The 16343-nt window shown below is 49.9% G+C and overlaps 1 protein-coding gene across 2 annotated transcripts in view; it reads right to left on the reverse strand.

The window, feature by feature from the left end:
* Nucleotides 1–10616, reverse strand: part of CCDC50 (coiled-coil domain containing 50) — a 44948-nt gene extending 34332 nt beyond the window's left edge. For both annotated transcript variants that reach the window (XM_035133033.3, XM_035133032.3), the window contains exon 1: nucleotides 10177–10616. In XM_035133033.3, the coding sequence (XP_034988924.2) occupies nucleotides 10177–10225 (49 nt within the window). In that variant the 5' untranslated portion in view covers nucleotides 10226–10616. The remainder of the gene's footprint in view (nucleotides 1–10176) is intronic.
* Nucleotides 10617–16343: the final 5727 nt, after the last annotated feature.

Raw genomic sequence — 16343 nt, forward strand, 5'->3', positions numbered from 1 at the left:
CTTTCTGGGAACAGCCAAAGCAAAAACAAGAGTCATGGATTTGTGGCTTCACTCGGTGAAGGGAATGTGCGGCTCAAGGCTCTCGGCTTGACTCCGGTCTGGATATTTACCAAAAGGAAAAAATGTGCCTGCAGGAAATGCCTGTTAATTTTAAGCTCCAGTTCTTCAAAACAGAGGAGCGCTTAGAAACAGGCACCAACATTCCAGCAACGGACCACAGGATGTTGTGGAGGAGCCCCTGAAACATCTTTATCCCAAATCACGCACCCCAACTTGGTGCGTTCCAGGTGCTCCTGGCCATCCCAGGTTGCGGAAAGTTGCCATAACCCAAGGCCATAAGGGGAGCCAGCATCCTGTTCTCCCAGTGGCCAAAGTGATGACTCAGTGGGAAATCCTCAAGCAGGATTTGAACCGGAGACCCCCTCTCCCCTCCTGCAGTTTCCAGCTGTGGCGGCAGAGCACAGCCACCCTGCCTAGCAGCCATTGAGTGTCTTCTCCTCCATGAAACCCAGCTAGCTGTGGCCAGGGATAGAAACTCAGATATACAAAGCTGGGGGCCCAGTGGCTCCTTAAAGCAAGGTTGCAGTTGCCAAAACGGAATGTCTAGTTGCCATTTGGGGGCAAGACTTGTTTTCCAAAGGATGGACTGACTGTGATCGATTCTCAAGTAAACATCTGGCTAGTTCAGATGACAACCTTGAGCCGGGTTAAGAGGTTTGAGAACTTAAAAGAAGAAATATTGAGAAACTGAGTCACTTGATTCAGAGACAGCCCGCCTAGAGATTGGCCTTTTCTGACCTCTTTTTCTTACGCCTGTTGAAAAATCAATAGCATTTTTTAAAAGGAGTGGTCAGGAACATCCTTGAGTTGCTTGGTGGCCCCTTTTTGGGATTCGGGAGAGAGCCGGCCGCTAAATCCTCAGCTGGCTGAGAACAATTGGGAGCATCGAAAGCAAAGAGAATGGGATGGAAAAAAGAAGTTCAGGGTGGGCTATGTTTCGGAAAAGTCCCAGGTTCAGTACTGCTCTGCCAAAGAATAGCAGAGTTGGAAGGGGGCCCCCAGGGGCCATCTAGTCCAACCCTCTGCCATGCAGGAAGCTGAGCTCCCATGTGCCGCAATATTTGTATGAGAAATAAAACCATACCATATAGACATAGTGCCAGATTTATGTATAAGCTAAACAAGCTCTAGCTGAGGGCCCCACTCTCTTGGGGGCCCCAAAAAAAATTAAAGGAAAAACAACCTGGATGTACATTTCCAAAATATAAGATAAACAACAAATCAAATAAAAGCTACATGCAGAAACAGTGTTTTGTGTTGTGTGGGCTCCTATGATGTAAGTCATGGGCCCCGCCTGCTAGCCTACTCCCTCAAATATCCCTGGTTTGCTCCTTTCTATATATAGGGTGCCTACATTCTGCATGTGCAAATGGCTTGAGATACCTATGAGGTCCATCAATGACCATCTAGCATCTATTCAACACAAAAAACAGCGACCATTTGTTGTTGACAAAGGACAGCTGGACGTATCAAGGGCCCCATGACCTTCAGGAGCTTAGGGACGCATCAGACCTAAATCTGGCCCTGTATTTCAGCGCACCCAAGAAGGGCGCTTTGCCAAAGCCTCAAATACCAGCCGTCCAGATAATGGAGATTAAAGGTCTTCCAAGGTTTGGCAATCCTTTGCGGGTGGGGAAGTTTCTGAGCATGAAGCAAAGAGGGAACGGCAATGCAAGCTTGCAAACGGCTGGGGGAGGGAGCTTGCTTTCCCTGCCCGCCCGCCCCCGGGCGAACCCCCCACCCCATGCCATCTTCAAGAGCCTGGACAAAGGAGGTCTTCGTGCTCTGGCAGACGTCACAGACCTCCCAGCCAAAGGACGGCTAAGAAGAACGAGCAAACACAACAATAACCCAACCAAAGGCAGCAGTCGCTGCCCCGTCTTTCAGCCCCATTAAGAATGACTTGAGTGACCTTTACCCAAAGGCAGGGAAAGAGGGCTGGCGCCGCGCCACAGACAATCGGCCAGGATTGGCCGCAGCCAGCGTGTGCAGGTTGCCCTGGCGACGGTGCCCCGTTCTCCACGCTCCGATTCAATGGCTCTTGACGTGTCAACAGATGCGGCCCCCTCCGTCCCCAAGACGGCCAGACCCACAGCCCAGGTTGCACTGCCTTTTCGCCTTGCAGAGGTTTCATGCACTGTCTCGGTTTGTAGAAACTCAGCTGGTTTTTTTGTGCACTTTGGAACTCCCTGCCCCTTGATACCAAGCAGGCAGCTGCATTTATGGTACTCTCTTCAGCGCCTGCTAAAAACCAGGTGCTTAGAAAGTTGGTATGGATTTAGCATTTAAACTTTCTGTTACGTTTCAAACCGATGCTGAAAATCTCTCTCGATATATTTTTCTTCCTTTTATCTTTCTGTAAACTGCTTTTTTCCTACAATCAACTAGTGCATATTTTTTGCGAAACAAACGCACAATTTCAATCCATGAGAACACCTGAGCCAGTCACTTCCCCCAGCCCCATAAAAATGGCACAAGGCAGTTGCTATTCTGGAGGAGAGTTTTCCATAAGTTCAAAAATTCAGCCCTCTTGATCCTATAAAAAGCACAATTCAAAATAGTGGTTTGCACAACCCACTAAGGAAAGTAATAACACAATATATTATTCAGAACAGTAACAATTCATGGCACATTTATTCCAAGTCCAATTCAAGCTATTCAGTTTAATTCAACAAAATCGACAAACTTGATGCAGTGGTAACGGTTTTTCTAGGTCTGCTATGCCATTTGCACCTCCAGTGCCCCCTTGCTGCCCCATGCCTCTTAGCACCCTCCCAGGTAACCCCACTGCCCTCCCTAGGGGGATGGTACCACCCACTTTGAGAACCACTGATTAAAGCGAGGCAAAGACACGGGCTTGATCCAGGGCCAAGAATTCAGGAATGAGCAAAACTTTGAGAGCATCTCGCTGCAGAGAACCCCCAAACTCGCTTCGATGGAAGCGAAACTTTGATCACAACTCCAGCTGAGATTCATCTGCCCTCTTGTGTTAAATGTCTTTGCCCGAGCTGCCTACATCAGCTTTGCTTGCCCTCAATGGAACCCAATCCTGAGACGACTGACCATCACTAAATTGCAAAAAGCGGTGGCTTTGTGGAAGCCTCCCCCAGAACCACCACTTTTAAAAGCAGCCCTAGCCAGCTTCTGGGCGCTTGGTGAGCTGTTGCCCTGGCTGAGTTTTACTGCAGGTGCTTTTGAGCAGGAAGCGGGTTCGAGAGAAAGCAAAGAAGGGGACCAGCAGCAGGCCAGCTGGCCAGGCAGCACATGCACCCATTCACACAGCTGCTGCAAAATGCAGAAGCACCACCTGTGTGCAAACCTCCGTCCAGGGAAAGTGCCCTTTCCTGGTTCGCTCTCTCTTCCTCTCGCAATTGCAAAGGCAGTTTCACCAATACCGAACTTCTGCTGCTGGGAGTGGCTAGGTAAATAACTAAGGGAGATCTGGGAAAGTGTTCTGGCAGGAGGAGAAAGGGAGTTTCTAGAGCTCATGTGTGTGTGTGTGTGTGTGTGTGAGAGAGAGAGAGAGAGAGAGAGAGAGAAATCTACTCTCTTTCTGAGCTGAATGCTGCAATACAGTGAATTCTGAATTGCTCTTGCATTTCCCCCATTGGGGACATTCACCCTTAATATAAGAACGTAAGAAGAGTCTGCTGGATCAGGCCAATGGCCCCTCTAGTCCAGCATCCTGTTCTTGCAGCAATCAAGCAGATGCCCTGGGGCAAACCTGCAAGCAGGATTCGAACGCAAGAGCCCTCTCACCCGCCCCCTTAGTTTCCAGCATCTGGTCTTCAGAAGCACTTCTGCCTCTGATTGTGGAGGCAGAGTAACAGCCGCAGTAGCCATCGAAAGCCCCCTCCTCCGCGGATCTAACCCTCCTTCAAAAACCCTCTAGCTTGGAGCCCATCGCTGCCTCCCGCAGGAGGGAGTTCCACAGTTTAACAATGTGATGCATAAAGAAGGGCTTCTCGTTGCTTGTCCTGAATATGCTGATATTCAGCTTCAACCGAATGTCCACAAGTGCTAATGTCAGGCCAAGGGGAGAAAAACTTTGTGTGTCCACTTATTGCATGCCACGCATTATTTTAGCCTAACCCTATCCTTTCTCCTGTTTTTTTAAAAAAGATCTCAGCTGAGATGCTTCCCTTTACACACTTTGGCTTTAACATACGGGCACCTCAAATGCCATTTTTGTGCAGGTGGAAATCCAAGCCGCCAGCCGCCGCCCCCCAGCAGTGGGGAAATCCATCCTGCCTCCCTCTCCCCATCCCACCTTCAAAGGCAACCCGCCCCGCCCCTTGGCCCTTTTCCCACAGCTCAGCAACAGCGAGAAGACATCTCTCTCGATCATCGCAGCATGAAAGGGAGTCCCTGGTTCTTTGTAGCAAGGCAGGATAGTGATGTACAGGAGGTTAAGATCAAGGAGCGGCCTGAGCTCTGCACGCTCCCTGGGGGAGTCCCAGGGGTCCCTCTGCGCAAGCCCCCTCCCCGCTTTCAGGGCAGACAACAGCCGGCCTTTGAAAGAGAAGCACCAGAGGATAATAGGCAAGCCCCCCCCCTCCTGCAATCTCTGGCCTGAAAAGAAAATCCGGAGGCTTCAAGTCTCTTTCAGGAGGCTGGCTGTGGGGAGGAAAATTGCAAACAAAAGGCCTAACTCTCCTCTTGGTCCGCAAGCAAAATGAAGGTTGCAATTCTGTTCCCGGGGTGCAACAAAAGCCTGCTTGGATCAGGCCAATGGCCCACCTAGTCCAGCACTCTGCTCTTGCAGGATTCGAACACAAGAGCCCTCTTCCCTCCCTGCTGTTTCCAGCAACTGGCATTTAGAAGCATTGCTGCCATTGTGGCCAGCAGCCATTCGTAGCCCTCTCTCCCTCCACGAATTTGTCCAATCTTCTTTTCAAGCTGGAAAACAACGAGGCTTCCTTTTGAGAAGTTATTTTAATATAGAAGATTGCTCTGGAGGGAGGCTGCCCCCCTCCAGCCCACACTTAACCTAGCCCCAACACAAACAGCACAGGATACTTCTGAGTAAATAGGGATGAGGCTGCAGTTAGAATATTTGTCTGGAGTTAAAAACTAACCTTTCAAGAACAAAGAGTCGTTTTTTAACCCAGATCCTCAGTTCTTTCTATTAATCAACAACATCCACAACTGCCACAAGGGATGCACACCGTTTACTTCAACTTCCTCATCTAGGGCGTATTTCATAGAATCATAGGATTGTAGAGTTGGAAGGGACCCCAAGGGTCATCCAGTCCAACCCCCTGCAATGCAGGAATCTTTTGCCCAACATGGGGCTAGAACCCACGACCCTGAGTTTAATTTTTCTCGTGCTCTACAGACTGAGCTATCCCAACTGCCAGAGAGTTTGGTGGGGCTGAAAAGGAAGACCCAGAGAAGTGGTCTGTCTTGCAAACCAAAAAGGGCAACAGGGACTCCATTTGACCATGCAGAGCAAACACTTTCATTTCCCTTCTAGTAGAATCTCTAGGCTTTCTCCAGTTCCCCATGCAAATTGCATGGACCAGATTTTTTGAGAGGGTTCAGAATAAAATTACCTGCATCCACATAATAAACCCGTATAAAAGCTATTACAAACAAGTGGAAAAAATAATACAGAAATCTGCAGGGGGCTCAAAGCATTTAAAGGCCACCTTCCCATTCATCCACAACAACCCTGCAGTGCAGGCCAGCAGGGTTGCCGCCATATTGCGGCTATGGCGGGAGGGATGGAGACCTGAAACTGACTTGCCTTTATGGCCACCAGATGCGCTCACGGTGACGTGGTATTTCAACCAGGGATTTCTTCAGTCGCTGCTCACTGTTTTGGTCCCTGCTCCCCAGCAACACCAACTGCGTGGGAACCTAGCAGTCTCCCTTGAGAGGTGGCAGACTCTCCTTTCTTGGAGGCTTTTAGGCAGAGCTTGGGTGGCCATCTATCTTGGATGCTTTAGCTGAGAATCCTGCCTTGCAGGGGGTTGGACTAGATGACCCTCGGGGGTCCCTTCCAAGTAACGTTACAATTCTATGAACACCATTATTTTTATTTATTGGGCCGAAACCGTTACAAACGAAGGTGCATGAAACCAGAACACATTGCCTGGCAAATTATTATTATTATTATTATTATTATTATTATTATTACTATTACTATTACCAGGCATGTTTGTCATCAAAAAATGAGCTCCCATGAGTCATTAAACTTACCATCCCCACTAACTTCCATCCTTCAAATTGCCACTCAAAAGGCAAAGCAGGATGTGTTGCTAGTGTGTCCGGAGAGCCCAGATCCATGGACACATCAGGGGCATCTTCACTTGGTTACAAATGGCCCATAGGCAGGTGCAAAATGCACCTGGCAAATTTCGTTGATCTGTGGAACTCCCTCCCGCAGGAGGCAGTGATGGCCACCAACTTGGAAGCCTTTAAAAGAGGACTGCTCTGCCTCCAGGGTTACAGGCAGCAATGCTTCTGAATGCCACTTGCTGGAGAGTTGTTCTTGAGTTCAAATCCTGCTTGCGGGTTTCCCTTTGAGGCATCTGGTCGGCCATTGCAAGAGCTGGACTAGATGTTTGGGCCATTGGCCCAATCCAACAGGGACCTCCGATGTTCTTATTTGAAAAATGTGCCACGTGAAAGTGAGTCGCATCAAGGATTGAGCCACAGCAGGGTCTGCCGGGCGGAAAACCCCTTTGTGGGACATTAGAAATGGACATTAGAAAACTCTCCGCAACATCCACCACAAATTCAGCCCTCGTCACCCACAAAAGGGTCGAGTCCATTTGTCCTGGGGCAACAAAATTTATGCCAGAGACTCTGCCCCAACCTTGAACTCCAAAGCAATTAACCGGAACTCATCAATGCACATTCATTTCTACAGTGATCACCAACAAAGCACCTCATTTCACCAGTTCGCACAAACTGAAATAACAGTGCCAGGTGCTTGGGGTGGGGAGAGAAAATGTCCCTCTTGGATCATAATTTGAGCTTGATTTGGTAAAGGCTGCGATCCTGCCCACGTTTACCTTGGAGTAAAGCCAGGGCAACTCGGCAGGGCTCATTTCTGAGCCATGTTAGAAACTCAAGATATATAAGCTAGATACCAACCGGCACCTTAAATCTAGCTCTCAGTCGCCACAACGGAATGTCTGTTCGCTAGGGGGTTGGACTAGCTGACCCTGGGGGGTCCCTCCCGACGCTAAAATCCTGCAATTCCATGATCCTACGATCTCATCGCCTAACTGTAGCTTGCTCTTGCAACAATTCACTCATCCCAGCGTGCAAGAAGGCGAGACACACAGTGGAAATGGTATTAACTACGGTCGAAGGCAGAGGTTTTTTAAACTGTGGTCGCCAACCTGGTGCCCAGATATGTCGCCGTAGTCGCAGCTGGACCCGTTCCAGTAGCAAAACACACCTGGCACCCGGCTAATTTCTAACACTAAGCTCTGGCACGGCAGTGCGGCCAACCTACATCACGGGGTCCTGGGTATATGCTTCCTTGCAACAGGAGTGGCCAACTTGGGGTGGGGGGCTGTGGGCGCATCTGGGTTTTGGAGCACCGGCTGAGGGTGCCACCCCCCTGGATCCTTCCCTAATCTCTCCTCGGGATCAGCTCTCCCAAGCAGAGAAAGAGGCGCAGAGAGAACACAAACGCTTCACTTTCCCAAGAGATCTGGGTAGAATCTCCGCACATGGACCTGAAAAGAGGGTCATTTTTTCCAGCCTCCTCCTTTAGCCCTTTGTTCCTGTTCAAGGGAGAAAAAATAACTACCCTTATTTCTTGAGCAAGCAGGGTGTTAAAGGGGGTTGTGGGTCAAAGGATCTGTGGGCACGGGGGGGGGGGGAGGTTGTGCCCACAAACACCGCATTGCCGACTCCTGCTTCCAGGTGCAGGGCGGTATATATATTATTTAATAAATGATAATAATAAAGAATAACACACATCCCATCCCAGAGTATTTGGAAGAGTAGAAAAGCCTGTCTTTGCTCCTCTGTGACAGCCCCAGGCCAGAAGTAGCACAGAGGGCGGCTCACCCGAGCCAGGAGATAGGCTCCAACATTTCCTGTTTTGCAGGGGGTGGGATGGATGACCCCTGGGGATCCCTGCCAGCTCTACAATTTTATGATTCCGTGATAGAAAAAAGCCACACACCTTAAAAAAACAAACCGCTGCATTTAAACCCTATTTCCCAACCCAAAGCGAAGAGGCAGCTCGCAAAAAAGGGAGGATAACGCAGAGAATAAAAGGATAAACTATAAAAGCCAAAAAGAAGCTAAAAGCACAGCTGCAAGGTCTGAAAGATTAGTCAGATATGTTTTTATCAATAAAAATGTGCTACAATTAATTTGAGAGATCGACACAAGTTTATTTTTTTTAAAAAAATATCAAGTACTTAAAGAGCCAGAGTGTGGTGTAGTGGTTAGAGCGTTGGACTAGGACCAGGGTTCAAATCCCCACTGGCCATGAAGCTCACTGGGAGAGCTTGGGCCAGTCACCGTCTCTCAGCCTGACCTACCTCACAGGGTTGTTGTGCAGCAATTAAATGAGGAGGGAGAGAACCATGTATTATTATTTATTATTATTATTAGTATTATTATTATGTCACCCAGAGCTCCTTGGAGGAAAAAAAGACTGGGATATAAATGCAATAACAATGGGGGGGGGGTTGAATCTGAGGTCAAGTCCAGTTTTAAAAGACGCATCCTCTGCAGGGGGTGGACTAGAGGACCCTTTGGACCCCTTCTAATTATACGATTCTACCATTCTTTTGTCCCCCGCCCCTTTTTGTCTGGAGTGGAGTGGAAGGGCTCTTCCCTTCTGCCCCGAGGCACAAAGGAAGTGGGCCTTATGGGCAGAAACGAACGCAGAAAAATCCCTGCATGGAGAACAGTAGCAGCTTGGGGGCGGCAGGGGGTCAGTGGGGCCTTCTGCCCTTTACCCCCCAGGCACACCCAGCTCAGCGGTTACAGCAGCTGCTTGGCATGCAGAAGGAGGTGCCGGGTTGAATGCCCCAAGGGCACCCAAAACAGGCCAGGGGAAAGCAGCTTCCTACACAGATCAACCCTTTGTCCAGATTCATGAGGACTAGAATCTGGCTTTATTTGGGGGGCCAGGGCACCCCAGCCTCTGGCGGCAGGGCTGGGGTGGAGGGAGCTCCGGAGAGAGCCGCTGCTGCCGGCCAGAGCAGGCAGCACAGGACTAGAGCGACCCAAATCGGGGGCAGCTTCCCAGGTCTCCAACTGCCCGGGAGATCCGTGGCACGTGTGAAAGGGGCTCCCCGTGTTCCCCGCCTTTCGCCACGGGGCGCGGCGCCAGGCAGACCCGGCCCGCCAGAGCCCCGATCCGGCCCTCCAGGCCTTCTGCTCTACGGGGGTGCATCCTGCAGAGAGACCCACCGGCGGTAGAACCCCCCCCCCCAGCGCCTCCCCCGCAGAAGGGAGAAAGGATTAGACCCCCGAGATCCGGATCCGCCCCCGGCCGAGACTCCGTAAAGGGGGCGCCGCGGAGGCCACCCAAAGGCACCTTCGCGCCGCAGGCATTCTCGGCCGCCCCCCCAAAAGGAAACGCCCCCCCCCGAGTCTCGCAAAGGGGTCTCCTCGCTCCCGCCCCGCCCAGGGTCTTGCAAAGAGACCTCCCTCCCCTCGCCCCAGTCTCGCAAAGGGGGCTCCCTCCCTCCCCATCTTCGAGGGTCGCAAAAGGGTCTCCCCCACGCCGCCGCCCCCCGTTTTGCAAAAGTCTCCCTCTCACGCACCCCTCCCATCTCGCAGAAGGGGGAGACCCAACGACCCCTCCCCAAGTCTCGCAAAAGGGTCTCCTTTCTCCCCATCGCCCCCCCCCGTCTTGCAGAAAGGTCTCCTTCCTTCCCTCGGACCCCACCCCCCGGTCTCTTGCAAAAGAGTCTCCCTCCCACCCAACGCCCCCTCCCCAAGTCTTCCAAGGGTGTCCCCTTCCTTCCCTCGGACCCCCCCCCTCAATTCCCGGTGTCTGGCAAATGGGTCTCCTCTCCCTCTCCCCCCCCCGTCTCGCAAAAGGGTCTCCCTTCCGCCCCAACGACCCCCCCCCGGGTCTTGCCAAGGGGTCTCCCCCCCCCCGGCCGCCCCTTCTTCCCCGCCTACCTTCCTTGACTCCCGGCAGCTTGGACTGGTCGATGCTGATCTCAGCCATGTTGGCTTCGGGCGGCGGATCCTCTTCCCGGCGCCCCCCCCCAGCTGCTTTGGCCGCCGCCCCCGCCGGGGAAGGGGCCGAGCCCCCCACCCGGCCCTCCGCCGCCTCGCTGCGCAAGCCGGAGGGCCCGATCCCCCGGCAGCAAGACGCCGGAGCTTTTTTTTCCCTTCGGGGGGGGGAGGAGGTGTCCTGCGCGCCCCCGCTCGCGCCCTGCCCGCTCTCTGGAAGGGGCGGCTTACTCCCAGGCAAGCCCGGGGGAAGCCCGGCGGTGGGGATCGTGGCCTCCGACTCTCCCCGCCCAGGAGCTTCGGGGGAGCCAGCAGCCCGTCCGCGCGCGCGCAACCTCCTCGGATCTCCTCGGCTCCGCTGCAAAGGTTGCAAAAAAGAAAGAAAAAAGCAACGCTTGAACCCGAAGAAAGTGGGTAGCGCCACTTTCCCTTTCTCCGCCTCCTCCTGCTCAGCCTTCCCCGCGGAATTCTGGGAAGTGTAGTTTGAGAGCTTCCATTATTGTGGGTTGTTTTTCTTTTTCTTTTTCTTCCAAAAAACCGCCCGTGCGTTTTCTCAGCCGCTTCAGTGCGCGCCGCAAGATTTGCACTCTGATCCCTGGGGAAGGGGCGTTTCTTTGCATCTCCAGTCCAAAGTGGCACACCTGTTTCAGCTCTGAAGGTCTCCCCCACAACAATCACCTCCTGATATCCTTTGGGGGGGGGGGTTGCTATCCAATAAATCATTAAAAATAACTAGCTGGTGTTCTGCCCCCCCCATAGATTCCCATGCCCCCATCTATTCCAGCATCCTGTTCCCACTGTGGCCAACTAGATGCCCCAGTGGCAAGGGCGCCAGCTATAGGGGTTCTCTGGGTGCCTGAGCACCCATAAAAATTTTGTTGTGGGGGCTCAGCACCCACACTGCAGGGTCAGGGGGTGCGTGTGACCAAAATTTATTGTATTTCAAAAATCATTGTAAACAGTTAAAATCATTAGTAGGATTGGAATAACACTTGGTAGTTTAATGGTGAATTTTGGATATAATGGAGATGTAAAAGATTTTTATAAAAGATGCAGGAGGAAATGATTAACAATAGGACCCAGAAAGTGAAGGAGGGAAGTCCAGAAGTTTCTTTGGAATCTTGTTTTTATGATGTACCGGTATGTTGAATATGTGATTGTAAAAAATTAATTTGGAAAACCAAATAAGTTTATCAAAGAAAGAGAGAGAGGGACGCTCTCTGCCCTCCTGCTGTTTCCAGCAACTGGGATTCAAAAGCAGGGGAGGCAGGGCAGAGCAACCCTGGCTAGGAGCCACCCATAGCCCTCTCCTCCTCCATGAATTTGCCCTCTTTCAAAGCTCTCCAGGCTGGTGGCGCTGGCTGTCGTGGGGATGCCCTCCCTCCCTCCTTCCCAGAGGTTTCCCCACCTACCCAACCAACTTCGTAATCCCACCTGGGAAAAGACTTGGAGCCGTATGTGAAGAGAGCATTGGGAAACGGAGCTCCTCTCCCTCCGTCCTCTGCTATCCTGGTAACCCCATAATAAGCCAAGCCAAGGGCATGATTAGGTGGTTTGCCAAATGACAGGAGGAGGCTTTTTGTGGTTTCTGGGGCTGCTCTTAAGGAGTTGAGATGGCAGGTTCTCCGTCTGCGTTGGCCACAACTTGCTGGCCTTATAATAATAGCCCTGGGCTGCAACGGAAGTAAAAATGTGGGGCTGTTTCACACAACCTGACACCTTCCTGCCAAAAGGCATCTTCTCCCTACCCTGGAGCCCAAAAAGGAACAGACCCTGAGGAGGAAACAGCAAAAGAGAGAAGAACTGATGGATCAGGCCAATGGCTGCCTGCTAGTCCAGCATCCTGTTCTCACAGGGGCCAACCAGATGCCCCAAAAGGAAACCAGCATGCAGGATCCGAACACAGGACCACCCTCCCCTCCCATAGTTTTCAGCACCTGGGATTCAGAAGCACCGCTGCTGCCTCCAACTGTGGAGGCAGAGCCAGGCTGGCTAATAGCCCTCTCCTAGAATCATAGAAGGGACCCAGGTGGCGCTGTGGTTAAACCACTGAGCCTAGGGCTTGCTGATCAGAAGGTCGGCGGTTCGAATCCCTGTGACGGGGTGAGCTCCCGTTGCTTGGTCCCAGCTCCTGCCAACCTAGCAGTTCGAAAGCACATTAAAATGCAAGTAGATAAATAGGAACCGCTACAGCGGGAAGGTAAACGGCGTTTCCATGTGCTGCTCTGGTTTGCCAGAAGCGGCTTTCTCATGCTGGCCACATGACCTGGAAGCTATACGCCGGCTCCCTCGGCCAATAATGCGAGATGAGCGCGCAACCCCAGAGTCGGTCACGACTGGACCTAATGGTCAGGGGTCCCTTTACCTTTACCTAGAATCATAGAATCATAGAATCATAGAATCATAGAGTTGGAAGAGACCACAAGGGCCATCCAGTCCAACCCCCTGCCAAGCAGGAAACACCATCAAAGCATTCCTGACATATGCCTGTCAAGCCTCTGCTTAAAGACCTCCAAAGAAGGAGACTCCACCACACTCCTTGGCAGCAAATTCCACTGCCAAACAGCTCTTACTGTCCGGAAGTTCTTCTTAATGTTTAGGTGGAATCTTCTTTCTTGAAGTTTTAATCCATTGCTCCGTGTCCGCTTCTCTGGAGCAGCAGAAAACAACCTTTCTCCCTCCTCCATATGACATCCTTTTATATATTTGAACATGGCTATCATATCACCCCTTACCCTTCTCTTCTCCAGGCTAAACATACCCAGCTCCCTAAGCCGTTCCTCATAAGGCATCATTTCCAGGCCTTTGACCATTTTGGTTGCCCTCTTCTGGACACGTTCCAACTTATCAGTATCCTTCTTGAACTGTGGTGCCCAGAACTGGACACAGTACTCCAGGTGAGGTCTGACCAGAGCAGAATACAGTGGTATTCCTCTTTTTAAGCCATCCTGGTTGGTGGCCTTCATTTCATCTTGTGGGAGGGAGTTCCACAGTTTAACTCTGCGCCGTATGAAAGTGTCCTTTCTTTGATCTGCCCTGAATCTCCCAACATTTGGCTGCGTTGGTGTCCCCCGTTCTAGTCGTATGACAGGGAGAAAAACCTGGAGGAGGAAAAACTTGTGAGTTAGAAATTTGGGTCACCTGCCTCAGTATTGGCCACAGGTGGGCAGCAGTTGTCCAGGGTTACAGGCAGGATTCTCTCCCAGAGCTACCATCCCAGAGCTACCATCCAAGGTGGCGGACTCTCCTTCCTTGGAGGTTTCTAAGCAGAGGTTGGATGGCCATCGATCAGGGACAGGGGTGCAAGGGGTGTGGGGCACCCAGGCGCTGATTTCTGGGGGGGCGCCCAGCGCCCGCCACTGAAGCCGCCTAAGCTCTTAACTATCTACCTGTTATGAAATAATAAATAATTTTGATCAAGCTAGAAAAACAAAATACGTATATACCTAGGTATTACCGAAATGTATACCTACTCTTTCACTAAAGGACTTTCGACTTTGTGCACTCATTTACCAAAGATGTGGTGCGCCAGCAGCGGCGCTTGTCATTCTCAATGGCGCTGTGCACACGACATTAACTCGTACATCAAAATATTATGTTACGTATTGTATTGAGATGCTTTGAGGCAGCGTGGTGAGTCGGCGACACCTTTGACACGACTGATGTTTCTCCTGAGTTGGTGCCTAACCAATACTTATAAGTTTTAGTGTGGTGGTGTTGCATACTTAAGTATAAGTGTATTGTAAAGAAATGAGCAAATAAAAAAGTTTGTTTCGTTTCCCTCCCTTCTTTCGTAAACAAGGCTTAAGTGTGGTGTCTGACATAAGCATAATAAAAGTTAATTTGGGGGCTAAACTAAATTTGAGATCGCTGCGCGGATCTTTGCACCCCGGCAGCGCATATGCTAAAGACCGCGCTGGTCAGAGATGCTTTAGCTGAGAAACCGGCATGGCAGGGGGTTGGACCAGATGACCATTGGGTCTCTTCCGACTCTACAGTTCTATGATTTTATATCTCTTCCTCCTCCAGGCCTGCGCAGGCCTTCTCAAAATTCATTTCCCCAAGGAGCTGAATTCGCAGGCTTGTGGGAGGCAAGCTTTTGCCAGGTCACAAGAAGAGAGTCATGCAGCCTTTATGTGGGTTTCTGCTCAATTGCAGGCAGGCAGGTTAAGCGGGGGAAGTCTCTCTGCAGGGCTAAGCTTTCAAAGCAACATCCCTAAGGAACATGCATGTTGGAGCTGAGATTCCTGCATTTTAGGGGGTTGAGCTAGATGGCCCTTGGGGGTCCCTTCTGACTCTATCATTCTATGATTCTGACCAAATAGCCAGAATCTGTTTGGGGTCTTTCCTTCACTTTAATTATCAGTCAGGATGCCTTGTCAAGTTAAACATCATTATTTTTAAATTAAAGGTCGGACAATGTTTATTCCTCATGCAGGCCAAATTTTTATACCTCGTTCTCAAGCCTCTTCAAAATTGAGTCTCTAAATTCCAATGCATCTTAATTGTAACTTGCTACCTCTTACAGCCATGGCTTCTGCAGCTCAACATCCCCATGTTACTCAGAATAGATCCATCTTTGCCATTTTCTGCATACAAAGTGCTAATATTGTCGTGCATGTTGCTCATTTGCTTACTAAGAGATCTAGGGAGGTTTGGTTGACGCCTTGCCTGTTGCATTTCACACGGACTCGTGAGTTGCCTTTTGGGGGGGCCGGGGTAGGGATATATTTACTAATTTCAAAGAATGATAGAATTGTAGAGTTGGGAGCGACCCCAAGTCACTTGCAGTGCAGGAAACTCATGAATTAATTTAATTCAATTTCATGAATTGAAGGAAAGGGAGTGGGAAGCTCCAGAACTCAAATCTATATATATACCACCGTTCGGTTTTTTGTTTTGTTTTGTTTTTAAAAAAACCCAGTTCTGCATAAAATCATACAAGCAAAACTATACAAAGTTAGAAATCAGCTAACTATTGGGGGAAATTCTGGAAAAGTGACTTTAAATTTACAGCATGTTATTCTTTGAAGGAGAACTACCTGAAAATGATTCACAGATGGTATTTAACTCTGAGTAGGCTTGCTAAGATGTATAAGACTGAATAGGATAAATGCTGGAGATGTGGAACATAACATTCAGATGACAGATTGGGAAAGATTATGGGGAAATGATATGAAATTTACGGCCTGTACTGCACTTAAAGAGAATTATATAAAAATGATGTACAGATGGTAATTAACACCAGTTAAATTAGCAAAAATGTATAAAAGAAAAGAAAAGAAGTGTTGGAAATGTAAAGAAGTGTTGGCAATGTAAGGTTATAAAAAATGTTAACAATAACCTTTGTTAAAAAACCAGAAGCATTTTTAATAGGTATTACAGGAATGGATACACAGTGGGCGCTCCCCAAACTGCGGCCCTCCAGATGTTTTGGCCTGCAACTCCCATGATCCCTAGCTAAGAGGACCAGTGGTCAGGGATGATGGGAATTGTAGTCCAAAACATCTGGAGGGCCGAAGTTTGGGGATGCCTGTAGTATGTTGATTATATTTCTCATGTTATCTTTCAGTTGACGGCCTGGCAAAATCCTGCCTGGTCTGTATGAATTTGTTTATTATGGGTGCTTTTCAACCTCTGGGCCAGTATTTTTGCGAACAGCTTGTAGTCCTCGTTCAACAAGGACATAGGTCTATAGTTTTTGACATTGGTTAGATCTGTGCCTTGTTTTGGGATCAGGGTGATAAAGGCCTCTTCCCATGACCTTGGTATTTGTCCCAAAGCCATTATGTTGTTCATTACATCCTTAATGTGTCCTACTATCTGTTCACACATTTTCTTATAGCATCTCATTGGCAGACCATCTGGTCCAGGGGCTTTTCCATTCTTACCTTGTTTTATGGCCTCAAGAATTTCTTCTTTAGAGATCTCGCTTTCTAACTGGGCTGTTTCTTCCTTTGGAATCTCTCCTAGTTTATTAACACCAACATGTTCAAAAGTCTTTAAATGCCTCAGAAGCAGGGAAACAGCTTGACTCTTAGAAGAGGGCAGAGCATAGGAAGAGCTTGCTGGAACAGGCCAGTGGCTTACCTACAGAGCCGTCTTTCCTA

The sequence above is a fragment of the Zootoca vivipara genome, chromosome 5, assembly GCF_965207765.1.
Source record: "Zootoca vivipara chromosome 5, rZooViv2.hap1.1, whole genome shotgun sequence".
Lineage (NCBI taxonomy): Eukaryota > Metazoa > Chordata > Lepidosauria > Squamata > Lacertidae > Zootoca > Zootoca vivipara.